Source organism: Myotis nattereri, assembly GCF_964212035.1.
Source record: "Myotis nattereri genome assembly, chromosome: 15".
NCBI classification, from domain to species: Eukaryota; Metazoa; Chordata; class Mammalia; order Chiroptera; family Vespertilionidae; genus Myotis; species Myotis nattereri.
Window position 1 is genome coordinate 40351861 of NC_138090.1, and position 22118 is coordinate 40373978.

The window sequence follows — 22118 nt, forward strand, 5'->3', positions numbered from 1 at the left end:
GAAGGAGGGGAGGAAAATATTTGAAAGTCACAAATATATTAAAACAGCTATTTTCTTCTCTCTCGGCACTGGCCTCCCTTCCCAGTGCCCCTTGCCCACACCCACCACTGCCTTTCAGAGAAAAGATGCCCGGGGCAGGAAGACGGAGGTACCCCAGCTGCAGCCCAGGGTCTGGGGAGGTCCCTCCAGCCTGGGAGTGAGGCTGCTAACAGTCTCAACAGGCTCGACGCCACTGTCGACGAGGGGGCCGCTGGGAGGCCGGAGGTGCAGGAGGGTCAGGCAGGATGCAGCGGACAGTCGGGCCTTACCACAGGGACAGAAAACAGAAGATAAATGAATAGGGTGAAGACAGGGAGAGAAAACGAAGTTAAAGTTGGGGGTAGGGGACAGAGGAGTGATGGGGGGAAGTCAGGAAGCGGCAGGGTGGAGGGATAAGGGAGAGCCTCCGGGCAACACCTGCTCTGGGGGACCAAGAGGCCGAGAAGCTGGGGTTTGAGGCAGCAGACGCTGCTGAGAGGGAGGGAGGGGGGTATGGGAGAGATAAAGGGCACTTGGCACTCAGGAGAGGTAGAAAGAGGGCCCTGCCAAGGCCACAGTCAGAGAGGACAGAACAGAGGACACGAGAGAAGGGAAAGTCCCAGAGTGGCAAGGCCAGGCCACAACGACCATCTCGGACTCAGTAAACGGGATGCAGCCCCACAGAGCTCGGGCCGGCCTGAATGCCTGAAGGAGACCGCAGTGCCACCCCAGGGTGGGCCCTGGCTGAAGACTGATGGAGTCAAGAGCCTGGAGAGGGGCCTGTGCCCCACCTGTGGGCTAGAAGGTCCTGCGGCCCAGTCTTTTGAACACGCTCACAGTGCCTGCATGGTCCATCTGGGCACCCAGGCCCTCGCTGGAGCCGCTCCCCCGGGGCCCCAGAGTCCTCTTAATGGTGACCTTGACCTCGGCTGATGACTTACTCTTGGTGCTCGTGACCTGGCTGTCCTGGGCCTCGGGCACAGGGGCAGCCTTGCCCAGTCTCTGGATGATGCTGACTTTGGACAGGGACCCCGGGCGGGAGGGAAGGGCCAGGTGCCGCAATGTAGGGGTGTTGGCCGTCATCGCTGAGCTTGTGGCCTTGGCTTTGACGGTCGGCACCGGCTGGGGACTGGCCTTGGTTGGGCCCGGGCCTAGCTTCTTCAGGACCCCGGCATACTGTAGAACAGAGCTGCTGCTGTCGTTGTCGCTGTCCCAAGCCAGATCCTCGTCCATCTCTGGGGTAGCCCCCAGTCGGCTGAAGACTCCCGTGGGCTGTGGAGGTCAGAGACAGAACAAGTGAGTCATTTAGTCATTCAACATGCATTCAGCTGCCTCATGTGCCTACTGGCCTCCTGGAGAGCGAAGTTGAGAGAAACCCCTTGGTAACACATAGATGTTGGCAAGAGCCATGACAGGGAAGTCAGGGAGCTGGGGGAGCCAAGAGGAGGCTCCTGACGTTGGGTGGAGTTCAGGAAAGGCTCCCTGGAGAAGGGACATCTGAGATGGGGTCTGAGAGTTGACCAGAAGTGGGTCTAGTAAGGAGGAGAGGAGAAAGCCACAAAGAGGTGAGGCCTCAGCTAAGGTTTACAGACGCACAGGAGAGAAAAGACAAATTTGGTCATGACTTGACAGATACTTTCTGAGTCCTGTCCCTGTACCTGGCCCTGTGCTGGGTGGTGCTGGGGACACAGGGGTGCCCAAGACAGGCCTGGCCCTGTCCTCAGGGGGCTCACAGTCCAGAGGGAACGACAGGCCTGGCACTGGAAATGACACAAGTAATTCTCTAATTACGACAGTGATACGTCTGTGGAGGAAAGGAGGGTGCTGGAGAGCAGGAGATGGGAAGCCTTGTCTCTTCTCCGAGTTCAGGGAAGCTTTCGGAAGCACCAACATTTACGCCAGACGCTCAAGACTGAATCAGCAGCAAAAGGAGTGGGCTAAGTCCCCAAGGCAGAGTAAGAATCACTGGAGCACTCGCTTGGGCCAAGCTCTTTTTTTTTTTAAAGATATATTTTATTGATTTTTTACAGAGAGAAAGGGAGAGGGATAGGGAGTTAGAAACATTGATCAGCTGCCTCCTGCACACCCCCTACTGGGGATGTGCCTGCAACCAAGGTACATGCCCTTGACCGGAATCGAACCTGGGACCCTTCAGTCCGCAGGCCAATGCTCTATCCACTGAGCCAAACCAGTTAGGGCATTGGGCCAAGCTCTTGACGTGGCTCCATCTTCAAGCCACATGATCCTGAGTGCCATTATCATGCTCAGGCCAGAGCGGGTGAGGCCTGGTGGGTGAGGGGCTGAGGCAGGAGTTGCAGCTGGTGACATGAAGGGTGCTTACCACGCCCCAGACCCCACAGCACCATGCAGGTACCTCTCACTTAATCCGCAGGCTCACCCTATGCGGTGGGTACTATACAGGAAACCACGGTAGGAAGGGCATACGTGACGTGGCCAAGGCCATGCAGCCAGGCGGTGGCAGATTCACACTGTGCGGCGGGCCCAGGCTCCTACCCACGCACCATGCCTGGGGTCTGCAGGCTGCAGGGCCAAGGGGAGAAGAGTGGGCTTCACCCTGAGCCGGTGAAAAGCCTGTGAAAGGCTTGCAGGGGGCGGCGGGCGGCCTGTCCTGTGCGGCACCCACTGCTGCTGTGGCCGAAGGGCTGGTGGGGCTCTCAGTAGCTGCACGTGACCAGTTAGGCGGCCACTGCCCTATCCAGCCAGGGAGAGGTGGCAGAGCAGGCAAGACAGATGGTGCCATCCGTCTGGTCACTGCCTAGAATGAGGACAGTGGGCTGTCCCTGAGACAGGGCCCAGGAGAGGGGTTGCTGTGGGGGATGATGCTGAGGGCGGTTTGGGACAGGGCAGCATCCTGGAGTCAGCCAGACCCTGGGCTGGACATTTTTTCCCTGTTTTCTGCCCTGAGATGGGCCCAGGGTATGCCAGGGGTGAGATGTAGGAAGTGTCAGGAACAACACCCAGGGAGGACAAGAATTTGAGAGCCCCGAGTGGCTCCCCAATCTCCAACTCACTTTATTGCCTGTCGTGGTGTCTGCCTTGGTCTCGGCACCGAGGCGGTCAAACACGGACGTCCTGTGGAGACCTGGAGGGAAGCAAGGCCATCACTGAGCACCTGGTGAGCGGCCCCTGTGGCCCCTGAGGCCCAGACCCGGGTGAGCATGTGCAGACAAGGGAGCCTAGACCCCAACATGGCAGCCCAGGCCCCACGCAGCGCTGGTACAACAGGCACAGACTGGGCCCAGCTCGGCTTTGTCTACACTTGTTGGTTAACACTGACCTGAACCCACCGGCTCCTGGCTGGTGTTAACTGGGGGAAGGATGAACTAAAACTGATATCTGTTCCTTGGACCTAGTGCCGGTTCATCAGGTGTGTGTGCGGAAGAGTTCTTGATCACTACTTGGCCCTCTCACTCTTTTTGGGGTCATAGGCCTCTGAGAAAATCCGATGAATTGGTAGCACGTTCTCTCTCTAAATAACAACCTAAATAGCCACCAACAGAAAGCTTGATATGATGTATAAATACTGTGGAAATATTAAACCACCATCAGCAAGAATGAGCATAGCCGTCCCTCGGTATCTGAGGGGGACTGGTTCCAGTGCCCCATGAATACCAACATCCGCGAAGCTCAAGTCCCTCATATAAAATGGCACGGTATCTGCATATCATCTCTATTTCCATGGTGTCAAAGCAGGGGACACCTACTTATCACTACGTCATTCATATGAATCAAGGGTAGCACTCAGCACGTGGCAAATTCAAGTTTTGCTTTTTGGAAATGTCTGGGCTCTTTTTTTTCACCCTTGAATATTTTTTTTTTCCTTTTTTTGTTAATCCTCACCAGAGGATATTTTTTCCCATTGATATTTAGAAAGAGTAGGAGGAAGGGAGGGGTAATGGGGAGGGAGAGAGTGAGAGAAACATTGATGTGAGAGAGACACATCAATCGGTTGCCTCCCACATGCACCCTGATTGGGGTGGGGATCAAACCTGCAACCCAGGTACATGCCCTTGACCAGGAATTAAACCCGCAACCCTTCGATGCACTGGCCGATGCTTTAATCACTGCGGACACCAGTCAGGGCTTCCCTGAATATTTTCAATCTGCAGTTAGTTGAGTGCACGATACAAAACTCAAGGATACAGAGGATGGACTGTAAATGTACATACACTAAAGTGAAAAGATCTCAATAAAAGAGAAATAGAACAATACCTACAGGGTGACGCTATACATTTAGAAGGAAAAAAACGCCCAAATCTGTGTGGACATGTATACAGATGCAAGTAAATTCATGGATGTTAGTCTGGAAGTTAGCAACAGGCGGGGAGATGGGAGAGAGGGAGAGAGTCTGTTCCTACTGTATATGCTTCTGCATCATCTGCATGTTTTCCCATTAGAACAGCCTATATTCTGAGTCCACAGAGCACCATCTCCATACGACCAAATACAAGCCGCAGCGCTGGACTGAATCTCAACCAGACCCCTCGGGCTCATAATGACAGTTCCCACTTCTTGGGGCACCTGCCCTCGGCCAGGCACAGCACAGCTTTAGAGGCAGCCATCACCAAATCCATGCCCCTGAACCCTCCCACCCTCACCCGGTGAAGGGTGCCAGGCTGAAGGACTAAGCAGACCTGCAACACTAACCTCAGGACACAGGGCAGAGTGGTGACCTCCCCCTCCTCTATGGCTACCATCACTGCTCCCTTGGTCCAAGGTCCCCTGGATCCCTTTAGAGCCTGCTTCTCTGCCAGTGCCAGTGGGATGAGGCCAAAGGGGAAGCACAGGCTATGCCAGCACACCCAGGCCAGGCCAGTACCTTTCGCCGCCTGCTGCTGCTCAAGGATCTTGCGGGTCCGGGGGGTGGTGCCTTTGGGCATGTTGATGATGTACTTCCCCTCCATCTCAGCAGTGACCCTGCGTCGCTTGGTGGGAACGGTCAGGCTCTCCTCTTCCCGGCGGGCCAGGGCAGCTGGGGAAGAGGGTGTGGCTGAGCACCTTCTGGGATAGAATGTTCTCCCAGGATAGGGACTAGATGCCCTGCAAAGGGCACATATGTGCCCTTTATCTCCATGCATCCGCATGACTGGAACCCCTTATTTACCCAACTACCCCTATCACCACTGACTCTGAACCACCGAGAAACTCAGAGGTCTGAGCCAGACAGGGCAGAAGGTACTCGGACACCCAGGTTGCAATGGGCCTCCCATTCTCTGTGGCTCTGTCCACCCCAAACAGGCTCACCTCCCAGCCAAGACTCCCCTCAGACCTGGGTTGGGACGGGAGGTTACAGAGCCCCACCAGGTAGTGGTTTCACAGTGTGCTCACCTTCCAAAAATTAATCAAGTCGTAAACTTACAATCTGTATAACTAAATTTTAACTCCATTTTTACAAAAAAGAATCCCCTCAAATGTGTAGAGGGGGAAGAGCGCCAGTCCTCCCAGGCTATCTTTCAATACTTTAGAAAGTAATTTTAACTTTCTTCTCATGGCATGCAAATCACAAGGCCAGAAGGGGGTTGGGGCACTTCCAAACGCCCCCAGCAAAAGGGAGCATGCTGGGTGCAAAAGAGGTGGACAGGGCATGATGGGCTGGGGGTCAGATTACGAAGCCCCCTCCCTGGGCCTCAGGTTCCACTTGTGCCAACATCACTGTTGTGGGATGGGTCCAACAAAGGGGGAAAGCCCTAAGGCCAGAGTCCCAATCCCAGCTTTCAAGCTGAGACCTAGAAGAGCAGAGGCCAGCCACGGAAGTCTGCAGAGGAAGCATGCTCCAGAAGGAGGGAACACGGGACAGAGGCCCCACAGGGGGAAGGAGCCTGGAGGGGGCCGGAGGCAGCGAGCAAGGGGAAGAGACACAAGAGAGGAATCCACATGAGGACAGGATTTTATTGCTGGAATAATGGGAAGCCCTGGACAGTTCTAGACAAAGGTGTGAAAAGGTCTGGCTGAGGGTTCTGAAAGATCCTCTGGCTGCTGCGAGGAAACAGTAGCTTCTTTACCTTTGACCCCAGGCATCAAGCACAGGGCCGGGCACAGGGCAGGGCTCAGTGAACATCTGTTAAAAAAGACTGAACCACCTAGAGTCAACAGTACTGCTGTGTACACTTAAAACTTTGCTAAGAGGGTAGACCTCACGTTAAGTGTTCTTACCACAATAAAATAAAATTTAAAAGACTGAACCACAGTGCACCTGTGCTTACATACATCATCTCAAGTGCTTCTGACTGTCTCTGGGTAGGGTACCCCCAGCCCCATTCTATAGACGTGGAGAACAAGGCCCCCAGAGGTGCAGTGACTTGATCAATTACAAACCCTTTGAACCTGGTGGCCTTCAGGCACTCACAGGCACATTCACCTCCTGCTCCTCCCACCACCTGCCCCAGTCCCCTCACCAGCGGCCTTGGCACTCTTGGCTGCCATCTTATTGGACACGGTGACGGAGATCTTAGAGGTGCTGGTATCTGGCCGTCTGGGGGGAGTTCCAGGTGGGGAGTCTCGGTTCAAGCTGTTGGCAATCATGCGGGAGGCGGCTGCAGGGAGGAAAGGGGAGAGTCCAGTTCAGTGGGCCTGGGAGGGAGGCCGGCTGAAGGCCAGCCTTGGGACTGAATGGGGAAGGAGCAGCCAGAGTTCCTCTGTGGCTGTGCTGTCCTCCTGTGGGGATGTCTGGGGACTGGGTGGGCCAGTCTTTCCAGGAACTAGCCTACCCCTCCCTGCCCTGAGGATCTTTCCTGAGACCCAAGACCAGACTGGTCCCTACCATTCACCCATCAGTTAGTTATGCAGCCCCGCACGGACCTCGACCCTCCCCTCCACGCTCCACTTCAGCCAAGCTATTCCCTTGGCCTGGCACGCAGTTCCCGGAGTGCCAACAGGTTTGCTCTGCCTCTTCACGCAGGTCTCCTCTCAGATGGTCTCCTTAGCGAAAGCTTTCCAGACCACCCATCAACCTGTACTCCCTTACCCTACACCACACTTTCTCTTTCTTCATAGCCTTTATTACTTACATTATTTGTTTACCGGTGAATTCTCCCAGAGCATGCAAGCTCCCTGCGGAGACACTGCCTGTTCATTGCTGTCTCCCCAGTGCCCACAACATTTCTGGCACTTCACAGCCCTCGATAAGCATCTACTGAAAAGATGAACACTACCGCCAACCCTCCAACATCTGTGCTAGACAGACCCTTCTGATAACCCACTTTACAGACAAGGGAGCTGGGATTCAGAGCGGGAATCACTCAGCCAGGCCTGGGAATGTGGGTCTGGCTCCAGCTGGTCTGGGGCAAGAAAAGAGGTGACCTCCCTTTGGGCATGGGGGACAGTCTCTGATGGACCCTGTTTTCTGTAGAACAAGAGAGGGATGTCCTAGGGCAGTGATGGCGAACCTATGACACGCGTGTCAGAGGTGACACGCGAACTCATTTTTTTTGGTTGATTTTTCTTTGTTAAATGGCATTTAAATATATAAAATACATATCAAAAATATATGTCTTTGTTTTACTATGGTTGCAAATATCAAAAAAACTTCTATATGTGACACGGCACCAGAGTTAAGTTAGGGTTTTTCAAAATGCTGGCACGCTGAGCTCAAAAGGTTCGCCCTCACTACCCTAGGGTATAAGTAAGGTGAGAACTGTAGCATGTAAGGCTAAGTAGCAGAGGCCAATCCCAGCATGGGAGGGGACAGTCAGGGATGCGTTTATCACGGCAAGTTAGCACCATTTAGGCAGAGGGAAAACAACTGTCTGTCTCTACCGGATGTTAACATCAGGCGCTTTGTGCTCTGACATCATGACTGCTGCTCGCAGACACATACATGTGATGTTATAAAGTGTACACAAGTGGCCACATCAGGAATGCTGTTTTGGAGAACTCTTCCCCTCTTTCCTTCTTTGCCTGTTTCCTCTTACTGTTTGATTGCCTATTTTTTCCACTAGTGTTTTTGTTTTAATTAATTTGTAAAATTTATTTTAAACTAATTAAGATATTCAGAATGCTACAAAGAGTACATGTACCTAGTTTCATTTACATAGCCTTGAAAGACTAGCAAAACTAGCCTATGCTGCTAGAAATCAGGGTGGTGGGCACCCGAGATGGTTAGAGTCACTTCACGCTTGTTTCTGGATTTGGACGCTGCTGCTCACATGGTGTCCTGTCTGTGAAGTCATTCAGCTGTACTGTTGTCATCTGAACCCTTTTCTGCAGGTAAGTTGTAAGAGATGTGTACAGAAACGAACCCCCAATTTGTTCAGCCTCCCTTGACCATGCCTTTGGGTAGGCTCTGCCCACAATGACTCTGGGTTGAGCCATGTGATTGGCTCTGGCCAATGGGACAAGAGCAGATGTTACATAAGCAGAGGCTTAGAGGTGATTTGAAAAATGGGGGCTGCCTTCCCATGCTGCTTTTGGGAGTCCTGCAACCACCACTGTACGGATGAGTCTGAGCTAGCTGCTAGGAAATGAGAGGCGTGTGCCCAAATTGCCCCTGTTGACATCAAGCCAGCCATCAGATGTGTGTTGAGGTCTCCTTGATCACCCGTCGAGACCAGCTGAGCTGGCCCAGAGCAGAAATGACCCACCAAGTCATAAAACCGTGGGAAATAAATGTCGGTGTTTTAAACCAGTTTTTGGGTGGCTTGCTAAGTAGCAAAGGCTAACAAATATGCATGTTAAATTTTTTAGGTTTTTTTTTTTTTTAATTTATTATACGAATGAAGAAACAAAAGTATAAATAGCCGAAACCAGTTTGGCTCAGTGGATAGAGCGTCGGCCTGCGGACTGAAAAGTCCCAGGTTCGATTCCGGTCAAGGGCATGTACCTTGATTGTGGCCACATCCCCAGTGGAGAGTGTGCACGAGGCAGCTGATCGATTTTTCTCTCTCATCGATGTTTCTAACTCTCTATCTCTCTCCCTTCCTTTCTGTAAAAAATCAATAAAATATATTAAAAAAAAAAGTATAAATACAGCAGATTCTCACCATTCACAGAGTCCATATTTTCAAATTCACCTCTTCATTAAAATTTACTTGTAACCTCCAAAACTAACACTCATAGTGCGTCTGTGGTCATTCACAGACATGCATAGAATGGCGGAAAATTTGAATCGACCAACACCCACACTCCCAACTGAGGTCAAACAAGCCACACGCTGTGTTCTTGTTTCAGCTCTCATACTGTAAAAAGTGTTCTTTCCATGGTCTATGATTTTGCTGATTAAAACGGCCCCCTAAACACAGCACTGATATGCTGTCTGTGTTCCTAAATGCAAGGAGGCACCGATGTATGTGCCTAATGGAAAAAATACATGTGTGAAATTAGCTCCATTGAGAAATGAGTTATCGTGTTATTAACCACAGTTCAATGTTAATGAATCAACAATAGCTAGGAAATAAAGTGTCTTTAAATGGAAACACGCATAAAAGAAGTTCAGAAGATCAGCTAAGGAAAAATGTGATCAGAGGTTTGCAGGAACCTAACCTTGTATTGCCCCTAGGCGCATGATTCAGTGTTCACTAATGCAGTGTTTGCAGTGACTTTACAGGACAGAACTACCACCAGCCCCTCATCACCCAGTGTATTTTTCCCTAAGGGAAGAGGGCCTCAGATGCCTTTGCTGCCACCTCTGCAGACTCCAGGTGTGTTCCCTTCACTGCAGGAGTGTAAGAATGAGCAGATGGGACTCACCACTAGGGGTGCCTCGGCGAATCTCGCCTGGGAGGGGGCTAGGGCTGCAGGGCACCGACTCAGTGGCAGCTTTGCACATGTCCTGTAAAAAAAAGTGCCTGGGTTACCATGGGGACAGGGGCAGGAGGTGAGGGAACAGGGGACTCAGAAATCTAAACCACACTAGGATATCAGAGCTGTTAGAGAAAAGATTTCAAGACATTTCACTCCTAACCAGGAGAAAACATCAGACAAACTCTAACTGAGGGACAGTCTACAAAACACCTGACCAGAGCTCTTCAAAACTGTCAAGGTCATGTCAAATCACTGTGTTGACACCTGAAACTAATATAATAGTGTGTGTCAACTGTAATTGAAAAATAAATTTAGCCCTGGCCCAGGAGCTTAGCTGGTTAGAGCCTTGTTCCATTAAGCTAAGGCTGTGGGTTTGATCCCCAGTTAGGGCACATCCACGAAACAACCAATGAATGCATGAATAAGTGGAACAACAAATCAATGTTTCTCCTCTCTCTCTTTCAAATAAATTTTTGAAGAGAGAGACAAAGAAGACATCAGTCAATGCAGTGAGGCATTGGAATAGGAAAAGGGTATCAATGGAAATGAATGAAATCCAAAAAGTCTGTAGTTTAGTTAATGCTAGCATACTACTGTTCATTTCTTAGTTTTGACAAACGTACCATCACTATGTAAGATGTTAACATTAGGAGAAGGCGAGTGAAGGACACATAGAAACTTTCTGTACTATTGTTGGAACATTTCTAGAGATCAAAAATTATTCCCAAATTTAAAAGTTTAAAGAAAAAAAGTGCTGCTCTGTGACCATCTCCGTGCTAACTCAGATAATGCCCCTGGCTGGAGAAAGCCTCACTGTAGGGGCTTGTTCTCATGGTGGAACTATGAAGACCATCTCTGGGATGGAGGGAGCTACTGGACATGAAAATAACCCAGCAGCCACGTTGTGGAAGCTGGAGTACAGCTCTGAAGCAAGTTTCCTTCTTGGGCAAGTGGAGGGAGGAGCAAATGAATTAATAGGTATAAAGGGCAGAGATGGCAAGCACATGGTTAAGTGTGAGCCATCGTAACTTCACAAGCACTTCACTCCAAACCTGGCACTCCTTGCCACATACACTAGTTGGTAGATGGCCAAAGCCACCCTATGCAGCAGGGTGTGTGAAAAACCTGTTTCAGAGAGACTCAGGGAGGTGAAATCATTAGTCTAAGGACACTGTAACCAGAGGGGCCAACCGGAGTGGCCAATAATGAAAGGAACCACCATATTGTTGGCCAAGTCACCAACTGGATCCCACATAGGAAGCTTCTGTCCTGGGGACAGAGAAGAAACCTGGTCCTGATCATTATATTAGTAGGATGACAACTAGCAATCCCATCGAATACAGAGGGAATATGCTACTTGACTCTCACACCCACAAAGATGGCAGTGCCCACAGCCAATAAGGAGGGAATATGCTAATTGACTGCCCCACCCTCAAAGATGGTGGCACCCACAGCCAATAAGGAGGAAATATGCTAATTGACTGCCCCAACCTCAAAGATGGCAGCCCCCACAACCACAAGATGGCAGTGCCCAGTTCCCTCTGCCCCACCGGTGCAGCAGGCATGCGGCAAGGCCAGGCACATGCCTGCTTCCAGAGTCCCCCAGTCCCCTCAGCCTCCCAGCTGCCCAGGGCCACCCAAGGCTCAGGTAACCAGGGCTGGCTGAGGCTTGAGCTGCCAGCAGTGGCAGCAGCAGAGGGGTGACAGGGGCATCGCCTCCCACCCCTGAGGACTCCTGGACTGTGAGAGGGGGCAGGCCGGGCTGAGGGACCCCCCACTCCAGTGCATGACTTTTCATGCACCAGGCCTCTAGTAATAATAATAATAATAATACAGACAGCTTTTACTGAAGCCCTACTGTTTTACACTGTACTAGGCTTTATACAATGTAATATTTACAACCACCCTGCAAAATAGGTTTGCCTATGTGCATACTACATATAGACAAAGGCTCAGAGAGGTTAGGCAATGTGCCCAATGTCACACAGCAAATGTAGAACCAGCCCTGGATCCCAGGTCTGCCTGCCTTTGCTTCTAAGCCTCCTGTCAGCTATACCACTGCCCCGCCCCTCCCCAAACCCAGGAACAAAGATGGCACAGAGCACCCACCTGGCGGTGTACCACCTTGGCATGCTTGAGGATGGCAATGATGTCGCCCACCACAGTCACGCCCAGCTCATTCATGATTTCCTTGTTAAGATCCAGCAGCATGCTCTTCTGGATCCTGCAGGGGAGGGTCAGCAGTGAGGCCACGGTGGACCAGGGAGGGTGGGCCAGCCAGTTCCCTGTCTCCTCCCACCTCTCCCGGAGTTCAGCTCATCCCCTCGGTGCCCCTTACCTATTATCCACAAACATCACAGCGTAATTGACAGCAGGTCCCGGAGGAATGCCGGCTTCTTTAAAGAACTGGATCCACTCAGAGGTGGCTGGTGGGGGTGGACAGGACTCATTACTCACATTATTCTCTTTAGAGAACAGCCGCAGCAAAACCACAACAGCAACGGCTCCCACAAATTAAATGCTTATCAAATGCCAGGCTGAGTGCTTTACACAGACGATGGAATTACGCCTGCCTGACAACCATGGTTAAGCAGCACTGATTCCCCCACTTTGCCAATGAGGAAGCAGGCAGGGGGAGGGTGGGCGCCTCGCCCCTGGCTTACTGTTTCTAACCATCTTTCTTGTTTTCTTGGGTGTGACCTTCACATTGACCCTGCTCTGTTAGGCCAGGTGTTAGGTAAGATCATTGATTTCAAGTAAAATCTTTTTTTTTCATTTTAAATATCTCTGAAACCAGGATCTACCTCACAATCGAGGGTGTGCCACAGTTGTCTTTTGTTTTGTTTTGTTTTTCAATATATTTTTATTGATTTCAGAGAGAAAAGGAAAGGGAGAGAGAGACAGAAGCATCAATGATGAGAGGATCATTGATTGGCTGCCTCCTGCATGCCCCCTCCTGGGGATCAAGCCCCCAACCCCGGCATGTGCCTTGACAGACCTGACAGGTAATCAAACGTGAACTCCTAATTCATAGGTCAATGCTCAACCACTGAGCCACCCCAGCCAGGCTGCCAGTTTAATTGGCAACATTCTTTTTCTTTCTCATGGTACATAATATTATATCCAACATTCCATGCTAGTTTGTTTATTTTAATCCTCACCCAAGGACATGCTTAGAGAAAGGAAGGGATAGGAAGGGAGGGCGGGGATCGGGGGGAGAGAGAGAGAGAAATATCAAATCAAACCCGAAACCCTTCAGTGCATAGGACGACACTCCAACCAACTGAGCCACACCAGTTGGGGGCTGGGCAATGCTAGTTGAGATTAGAAAAAAATTGGTATTGCTGTGCTCATTTTGCTTGAGACAACTGAGGTTAGTGCAGGAAAAGAGACACACTCCAGGCCAGATGTCTCATAGGTGGCAGTGCAGGGCTCGGCACAAACGCACGGCCACACCTCTCCCTAGGAGGCCCCTGCCCACCAGGCCATGGGCCTGTATCTCTAATTGAGAAAGGTGGGCTCCTGCCCAGAGGAAAAGCTGCCTTCTGTTCTGCATGGACTCTAGGCACCTGCTTAGCCAGGGCGCCCTGGTTTCCATCAGCCAAAAGCAGGCACTTTTGTCTAAGTATCGAAAAGCACCACGTAATGATTCCATTTATATGAAATGTCCACAACAGTAAATGTAGAGATCCATAGAGGCAGAAAGTGGATTAGTGGGTTAGTGGAGCCAGGGTCCGGGGTGGAGGGAGTGACTGCTAATGGACATTGGGTTTTTGGAGGAAGATGAAAATGTTTTGAAAGAAATCGACTGTGGTGATGGTTGCACAAATCTGTGAATAGAAAAAGATATGTAGCCCTAGCCCGTCTGGCTCAGTGGATAGTGCACTGGCCTGGGGACGCAAGGGTCCTGGGTTTGATTCCAGTCAAGGGCACATGCCCGGGTTGTGGGCTCGGTCCCCAGTGTGGGGTGTGCAGGAGGCAGCCAATCCATGATTCTCTTTCATTATTGATGTTCTATCTCTCTCCCCCTCTCCCTTCCTCTCTGATATCAATAAAAATACATTTTTTTAAAAAAGAAAAAGATATATATATACACATATATATATCACTGAATTGTAGCCTTTAAACAAGTGATTGTACAAAATATAAACTGTATATCAATCAAGCTCTTAAGGGGAAAAAAAAGTACCACATAGGTTGGGAGTAGCTAGCTGCCTAAAGCAAAAGGAACTGCAAAAAAACTATGCCCAGGATTTTACAGGCAATAACCTCCTTAATCCTTATTACATCCCAGGTTGTAGGAAGTATTAGTGTCTCCATTTTACAGGCGAGAAAAGTGAGGCTCTGAGAGGCCACGTGGGAGATCTGCGGGACTTCCACACCCAAGTTCTTTATGGCAAACGAGGCTGCGGGAGGCAAAGATACAGAGAGGAAGCGGGCAGGCCTTGAGCAGGCCTGGCCCCACCTCCATGGACCTCCAGTACAGCTGTCCCTGCCTGTGACCGGCCCTCCCCCCCCACCACGTCTTCCCCAACAAGGTCATACCCCAAAAAGGGCAGCGGGGAGAGGGGGCCCCGAGAGAAGTCCACAGACTCACCCATGGTCACTGAGACCATTGTCGCCCCGGCCCTCACGCAGCTCCCTGGAGCCTGGAAGAGAGAACAAGGGGAGAGGGCTCATGAGCTGCCACCGGCTGTGAGAGCTTGCCCCTCTCTCGCTGCCTGTCTATCTGCCAGAGGAGAGTTCCTGGACTGGGGGCTCAGAGCCCAGGAATAGACTGGAGCAGCTGGCAGGAAGTCAGCCTGGGACAGAGCTGCCACCACAGCTATCACTTTTGCCTGGGACAGCAAATGTCCACAGCTCTATTCCACACACCTCAAAAGTTTCTAGCTAGAAAAAGACAGAAAGGGGGGTGGGGGGTGGAAAGGGGAAAAAAGACACCCCTTACCCAAGACTTTAACCATAAATACTCCATTCATTCATTCATTCATTCATTCAAAACCTGTGTGAAGCACTGTTCTAGGAGCTAGGGATACTGAGGTGAACAAAAACAGAGCCTGGCATTTAGGTAAGGAAAGGGGAAAGGGGGACACAGAGAGGAAAGAAGCAGAACAGTTAAGATGTGGTGTGTCAGCCTGGCCGGTGTGGCTCAGTGGTTGAGCATCAACTTATGACCAGGAGGTCACGGTTCGATTCCCAGTCAGGGCACATGCCTGGGCTATGGGCCTGATGCCCAGAAGGGGGCCTGCAGGAGGCCGCCATTCAATGTTTTGCCGTTTCACTCTCACATTGATCTTTCTCTCTCTGTCTCCCCCACTCCCTTCCTCTCTCTCTAAAAATCAATAAAAATATTTTTTTTAAAAGGAAAAAAAAGGTGTGGTGTCAGAAAGCCTTTAGTGTCCCGGAGAAAACATGGAGGGCCTGGGAAGAAAGAGGTTGCAATCCTAAAGAGGGTGACCGGGGAGAACACTCTGAAGTGACGTTCAGAGACCCAAGGGTGGTGGTGGAGTGAGCCATGTGGTTTTACAGAAGAGTGCTCCAGCAGAAGGTAAGTCCAGTGCCCTGAGCCAGGAGCCCATCTGACATGTTGGAGGGGCAGCAGCAGCTGGCCTGGCTGCAGGGGAGTGAGCGAGCAGAGTGAGAGGAGACAAGGGCAGACAGGTGGGGCACCAAATCATGAGGGGCCTCAGAGAAGAAATGAAAAGCCAATTTTCACCTAAGAGATTAGCAGGTGCTAGAAAGGTGTTAGAGACATATTAGCACCAATGAAACCTTTCTCCTGGACATTAACAGCAGCACTGAAAAGAAACTAAAGGAAGTAACTTTCTCTCCTGATGATTCGATGCTATCTGACTCCAGGAACATCCGTCCCACGTTGCCCTGGCCCAAACTTCCCACTTAGCCCCCATCCTCTTCTCTGACCCTGCCGTATCCTTCATTTCCTCTGCCCTCACCCTTCCCTCTGCTCCCTGCCATCCACCCCAGCCCCCAACTGTGACCCTTCGCCCTCATCCCCGTCCACCTCCTCTATGGGGTGCAGAAGGCCCTCTGTCCAGCACACTCAATCTGCCCTCCCGCGCCCCTGCCCCCCATTCTGATGGCTGAACAGAAGCAGTAAAAGAGTAAGGACTCTGTAACCAGATGCAGGGCTCAAATCTGGCTCTTCCATTTACTGGCTGTGTGGCCTTGGCAAATGACACGTCGCGCCTCAGTGTGCCCATCCGTAAACTGGGACGATACAAACATTACTTACCTTACTTACCCGTGGTCGGCAAACTGCGGCGCACGAGCCACATGCGGCTCTTTGGCCCCTTGAGTGTGGCTCTTCCTAAGCCTTAGGAGTACCCTAATTAAGTTAATAACAATGTACCTACCTATATAGTTTAAGTTTAAAAAATTTGGCTCTCAAAAGAAATTTCCATCGTTGTACTGTTGATATTTGGCTCTGTTGACTAATGAGTTTGCCGACCACTGCCTTAGACAAATGCTGTGAGTTTCTATGTACGAAGCACCTGAGACACTGTCTGATGCTCACCAAGTGTGGGCTATTCTTAACTCCCAGGCTCCCCACCCAGCCTTTCCTCTAACACTGGGGGCTTTGCCTACCTCCCAGTTTTCACACAAATGTCACTTGTGCCCGGAATGTTTATCTTCTCCTGTTCTCCTGGGAAGCCTTTCTTCACTCTGCTTTGCTGCTGCCTGCTTTGTGAAGCTTCCCCTAAGTCCCCACACGTGAGATTCTCTCCTCTGCCCCCAGCTAGGATTCATCTGCCTTTCCCTGGCTCCTGCTGCATCCTTTGATGAACATGATCACAGACATCATTCCACCCTGTACTTGACGCTCTAACACCCACTTTCCCTCCTGGATTTTACTAGTGGACAAAGATAACATACCTGCATCTCTCAAAGGGCAGGGCAAGAAGAGGCTTTAATAAGTCAGAGAAAAAAACATTTCATATACCAGGACCAGAGCCAGGCGTCATACTGAGGCCTCACAACCTCCTCATGAGTGAGGATAGCATCAGACTCATTTTAATCAATGAAAGAAACCAACTCATTGAAGTGCAGTCATTTGCCAAATGCCACATCTAGCAAAAGGCTTTACTGGGATTCAAAAACAAGTTCTCCTGAAAAAACCAAGATGGCGGCATAGGTAAACACCGGAAATTGCTGCCTCCCACAACAACTTCAAAAATACAACTAAAAGACAAAAAGGACATCATCCAGAACTACAGGAAGGCTGGCTGAGTGGAAATTCTATAACTAGAAGGAAAGAGAAAAGCACACAGAGACTCAGAGGAGCTGCGGAAGTAAAGTGCAGAGGTACGGAGGCGCGCGCGCGGAAAGGGGCTGGTACCTGAGGACGCGGCTGTCTTTCTGAATCAGGAAGGAGTCACAAGCTCCCGACTGCTCTGAACTCCGGTTCCGGGAAGTCTCTGGGGACCCGGACTCGTGTGGGGAGAGACTGAACGGTCTGGCTGCAGGCAGAACTCGAAACGAGGGTGGCTTTCCCTCAGAGGTGCTTGCAGCAATTACCTCGGGGCCCCTTAGGGCAGGGCTGAGGATCTGCCATAGCTGCTTTCTCCGCCCTGTTGATTCCCTGAGACCCCTCCCCACCCAAGCTGCAGCAGATGCTTTTGCATATGAATGCCCTGGCCCTTTGCAACCTGAAAATAACCTAACAAACTGCAGCTGGGCCAGACAGACCCAGAACTTCCAAGAGAAGGCCCAAGGCCCCACAGCAGCTTGCATTGCTTCACAGCTGGGCCTCATTTGGGCACCTCCAAACCCCAAAAAAGGAAGGAGAATCTGCAGATCTCTTCATAGCTCCTGCTGGGTAGCCTCAGGCAGAGGCTAAATTAGCACCTCCTTAGATCCAAGAGCCAGTGTACCCAGTGGTCACAGTGGGACTATCCAGATTACAACTCCTCAGATCCATAAGCGACACACTCAGGGGGAAGACTCAGTGAACACCAAAGCCCCACTGAAGCAAGTCTTGCCCCAGAAGGGTGTCTTCAGCACAGAAGTTCTCCCACCGTAGACATGGCTGATTCTCACAGCCAATTGGCCTGGAGGTCAATTCCTCCCAGTGATACCTACAACAATCAAGGCTTAACTACAACAAGACTGTGCACACAGCCCACAAGGGGGTGCACCAAGACTGTCCACCTCAGGTAATTGGGGAGGCTGAGCCACTGGGCCCTATAGGACACCTAGCACAGAAAGCCACTCTACCAACACAGGGAAGCATAAAAAATGCAGAGACAAAGAAACAGGACACAAATGACAGAAATGGAGGAAAGCAAACAACTGGATATAGAGTTCAAAACCATACTTTTAAGGTTTTTCAAGAACTTTCTAGAAACCGCCGATAAATTTAGTGAGACCCTCAAGAAATCTAGTGAGACCCTCGAGCTTATGAAAAAGGACCAACTAGAAATTAAGGATACACTGACTGAAATAAAGGATATTATGCAGAGTTCCAACAGCAGACTAGAGGATCGCAAGAATCAAGTCAAAGATTTGAAATACGAAGAAGCAAAAAACACCCAACCGGAAAAGCAAAATGAAAAAAGAATCCCAAAATACAAAGATAGCGTAAGGAGCCTCTGGGACAGCTTCAAGGGCACCAACATCCAAATTATAGGGGTGCCAGAAGAAGAGAGAGAGCAAGGTATTGAAAACCTATTTGAAGAAATAATGACAGAAAACTTCCCCTACCTGGTGAAAGAAATAGACTTACAAGTCCAGGAAGCGCAGAGAACCCCAAACAAAAGGAATCCAAAGAGGACCACACCAAGACACATCATAATTAAAATGCCAAGAGCAAAAGACAAAGAGAAAATGTTTTTTTTAATATATTTTATTGATTTTTTTTTTTTTTACAGAGAGGAAGGAAGAGGTTAGAGTAGACAGTTAGAAACATCGATCAGCTGCCTTCTGCACACCCCCTACTGGGGATGTGCCCGCAACCAAGGTACATGCCCTTGACCGGAATCGAACCTGGGACCTTTCAGTCCACAGGCCGACGCTGTATCCACTGAGCCAAACCGGTTAGGGCAAAAGAGAGAATCTTAAAAGCAGCAAGAGAAAGACAGTTACCTACAAGGGAGTACCCATATGACTGTCAGCTGATTTCTCAACAGAAACTTTGCAGGCCAGAAGGGCATAACAAGAAATATTCAAAGTGATGAATGCCAAGAACCTACAACCAAGATTACTTTATCCAGCAAAGCTATCATTCAGAATTGAAGGTCAGATAAAGAGCTTCACAGATAAGAAAAAGCTAAAGGAGTTCATCACCACCAAACCAGTATTATATGAAATGCTGAAAGGTATTCTTTAAGAAGAGGAAGAAGAAGAAAAAGGTAAAGATACAAATTATGAACAACAAATACACATCTATCAACAAGTAAATCTAAAAATCAAGTGAATAAATAATCTAATGAACACAATAAACTGGTGATTATCATAGAATCAGGGGCATAGAAAGGGAGTGGACTATTCTTGGGGGGGAAAGGGGTGTGGGGGATGCGGGAAGAGACTGGACAAAAATCGTACACCTATGGATGAGTACAGTGCAGGGGGGGGGAGAGGGGAGGGTAGGGGGGGGTGGGAACCGGGTGGAGGGGAGCTATGGGGGGGAAAAAGAGGAACAAATGTAATAATCTGAACCATAAAGATTTAATTAAAAAAAAAAAGTTCTCCCTGATTCCAGTGCCCATGCAGTAGCTCCTACTGAATGTTCACGTGCTAGGAACAGTATATACATGTCTCAGTGATTCCTCACAACCACAGGGGAAGAAAGTGAAAACGATCCCCATGTTACAGATGAGAATGGCACCTCCAAGGTCACACAATAAGTAACTACAGGGCCAGGACTTGAACCCAAGTCAGTTCAATGGCTAAGATACTGCTGGTCAAGGGATTACTATGAGCAGGCGCTATGATCTGTCTTTGCAAGGTTTCAGTTAATGCTTACCAGAAGCCTTTAAGTACTGGTATCCTCCTACAGCTGCAGAATTCCCTGCTGGACTGTTTCCTCTCTCCACCATTAAAAGCCCATCTCCAGTGCTCTCTGGTGAAAATTATAACATTAATAATAATGGAAAAATGACCACTCCCAAAACTCAAGTAATTGCCATATACTAGATAACCTGTGCTAAGCCCTTACAAGGCGTGGATCCAAATCTTAATTTACCACTTCCTAACCCTGACTCTGGGGCTTAAATTTTCTTTCTTTCTTTTTTTTTAAATTGATTTCAGAAAGGAAGGGAAAGGGAGAGATAGAAACATCAATGATGAGCACAGCCGGCATCACTCAATAGTTGAGCGTCAATCTATAAACCAAGATTCCTGGTCAGAGTATATGCCCAGGTTGTTGCTATCTCTCTCTCCCTCTCTTCCCCATTTGAAATCAATAAAAGTATATATATATATATATATATATATATATATATATATATATATTTTTTTTTTTTTTTAAAGAAACACCAATGATGGGAGAGAATCATTAAACAGCTGCCTCCCGCACACCCCACACTGGGGATCAAGCCCACAACCCAGGCACATGCTCTGACCAGGAATTGAACTGTGACACCCTGGTTCATGGGTTGACGCTCAACCACTGAGCCACGCCGGAGCCGAAGCCATGCTGGTGCCAGAGCCACGCAGGCAGGGCAACCTTTCTGGATTTCACTTCCCTTGGTTATAAAATAAGAATGATAAGAGTATCTATTCTTAAAAGAGTAAATGAGTTCAAAAACACCAAGCACTTAGAATAATGCTCAACAGGTGATATGTGTATGAGTTCATAAACACCAAGCACTTAGAACAGTGGTTCTCAACCTTGGCTGCACATTAGAATCACCTGGGAATCTTTTTAAAACCCTGATTTCTGGGCCTCATCCTCCGGAAAGTCTGTTTCTTTGTTATGGGGCGAGGCCACAACATTAGTAACAAAGAAACAGAATTTCCAGAAGATGAGGCCCAGAAATCGGGATTTTAAAAAGATTCCCAGGTGATTCTAATGTGCAGCCAAGGTTGAGAACCACTGACTTAGAACAATGCTCGGCAGGTGATCTGTGTGCATTCAATAAAATAAATAAATCTTCAGTGAGCTAGGAAAAGAAAAGGACAGTCACTGACTTATACTAGTCCTATGCAAAGTGTGAGCTGGGAACCGAGTATGAGGTAACTTGATGAGCTCCATGTACCTGACAATATGGAATCACACTCAATTTAATGGACTGTTCTGCTTCCATTGTATTTCAGGTGAAGAGTTCCTTTCCCATGGCTAGCCAGGCCACTTTTCCTTCTCAAGTTAACTGACTGGAGGAAAATGCATCAGTAGTTTCAAAGAAAAAGAAAAACCGTGGGATTTGGAATATTTGTAAGTGGCAGGATGTCGATTTCCTTGACTCCAGATTCCAGGCTGTTCCTGAGGCTGTCTTTGAGCTTCCTCGCTCCTTTTACTGCCTTGGAAGTCCCAGCTACAACAATGACTCTCAAAATCATTACTATGAGTCTAGCGAGTTCTACTCAGTACTGTCCCAGGCCCCGTGCTAGGAGCTTTACACGCACGTTTCGTCAGCATCCTCACAAGGACCCGATGATATTCGGACTGCTAGCCCTCACTGCAGAAATAAGGTGCAGAGAGGCGAAGGCACAGGCCCACTGCTACAGTGCAGCTGAGACTTGAACTGAAATCTGTTGGCTTCCAAGTCCAACAATCTTCCCCGCCAAGCACAAACATCATCACCACAACTAACAATAATAGTATATTAACAAGTGAGCACAGTGCCAGGCGCAGAGCGAGGGGCTCCGCCAAGCGCGAGCTGACTTCTCATTCCAAACCAGAAGGAGGAAGCTATAGTTAGATACTGACCCCCACTCTACAGAGGAGGAAATTGAGTTTCAAAGAAAAAAGTCGTTTATCCAGGAACGCAACGCAGCGCCAGTGAGCCTAGATGCCATCCATCCCCACCGTTTCCTGCCCAATCCCACCTCTCCCGGCCCACGCCTCACCTGGCCCTCCGGGCCCGCGCCCACTCGCGCCGCCCGCCCGCCCCTCCGGGCGGAACCAACTGTCAGACTCCCCCCTCCCTTGGCCCGGAGGTCCATCCCGAAGCACCGCTCCCGCCGCCGGAAGCGAGATTGACCCGCCCGCGGCCGCTCTAGCCGCCAGGGCCGCCACCAACGAGAGTAAGGCGGCAGCCGTCACGTGATCACTCACAGTCTCCAGGGCACTTCCCCCCGCCCTGCACTAGCGAGGAGCGTGGCCAATCAGAAACCCACAAGCGAGGCCCACGCTGACCCGCATTCCAGCCAGAGTGCGCCTG

At 49.9% G+C, this 22118-nt stretch overlaps 1 protein-coding gene across 2 annotated transcripts; it reads right to left on the bottom strand.

The window, feature by feature from the left end:
- On the bottom strand, positions 1-21872 carry LOC308531663 (uncharacterized protein C19orf47; the record flags this gene model as incomplete). 2 transcript variants are annotated; one of them, XM_081108713.1, is made up of 10 exons in its annotated part: positions 21805-21871; positions 14375-14426; positions 12116-12203; positions 11887-12001; positions 9724-9805; positions 6435-6572; positions 4859-5011; positions 3051-3121; positions 960-1290; positions 1-303 (listed from the first exon to the last, which is right to left on the bottom strand). In XM_081108713.1, the coding sequence occupies exons 2-10, from the start codon at positions 14391-14393 to the stop codon at positions 215-217; spliced, it is 1086 nt and encodes a 361-aa protein (XP_080964839.1). In that variant the 5' UTR covers positions 14394-14426; positions 21805-21871. The 2 variants fall into 2 exon arrangements, with proteins under 2 accessions (XP_080964839.1, XP_080964838.1); XM_081108712.1 differs by lacking the exon at positions 1-303 and having other exon boundaries at positions 817-1290; positions 21805-21872.
- Between the last annotated feature and the right edge of the window lie 246 nt (positions 21873-22118).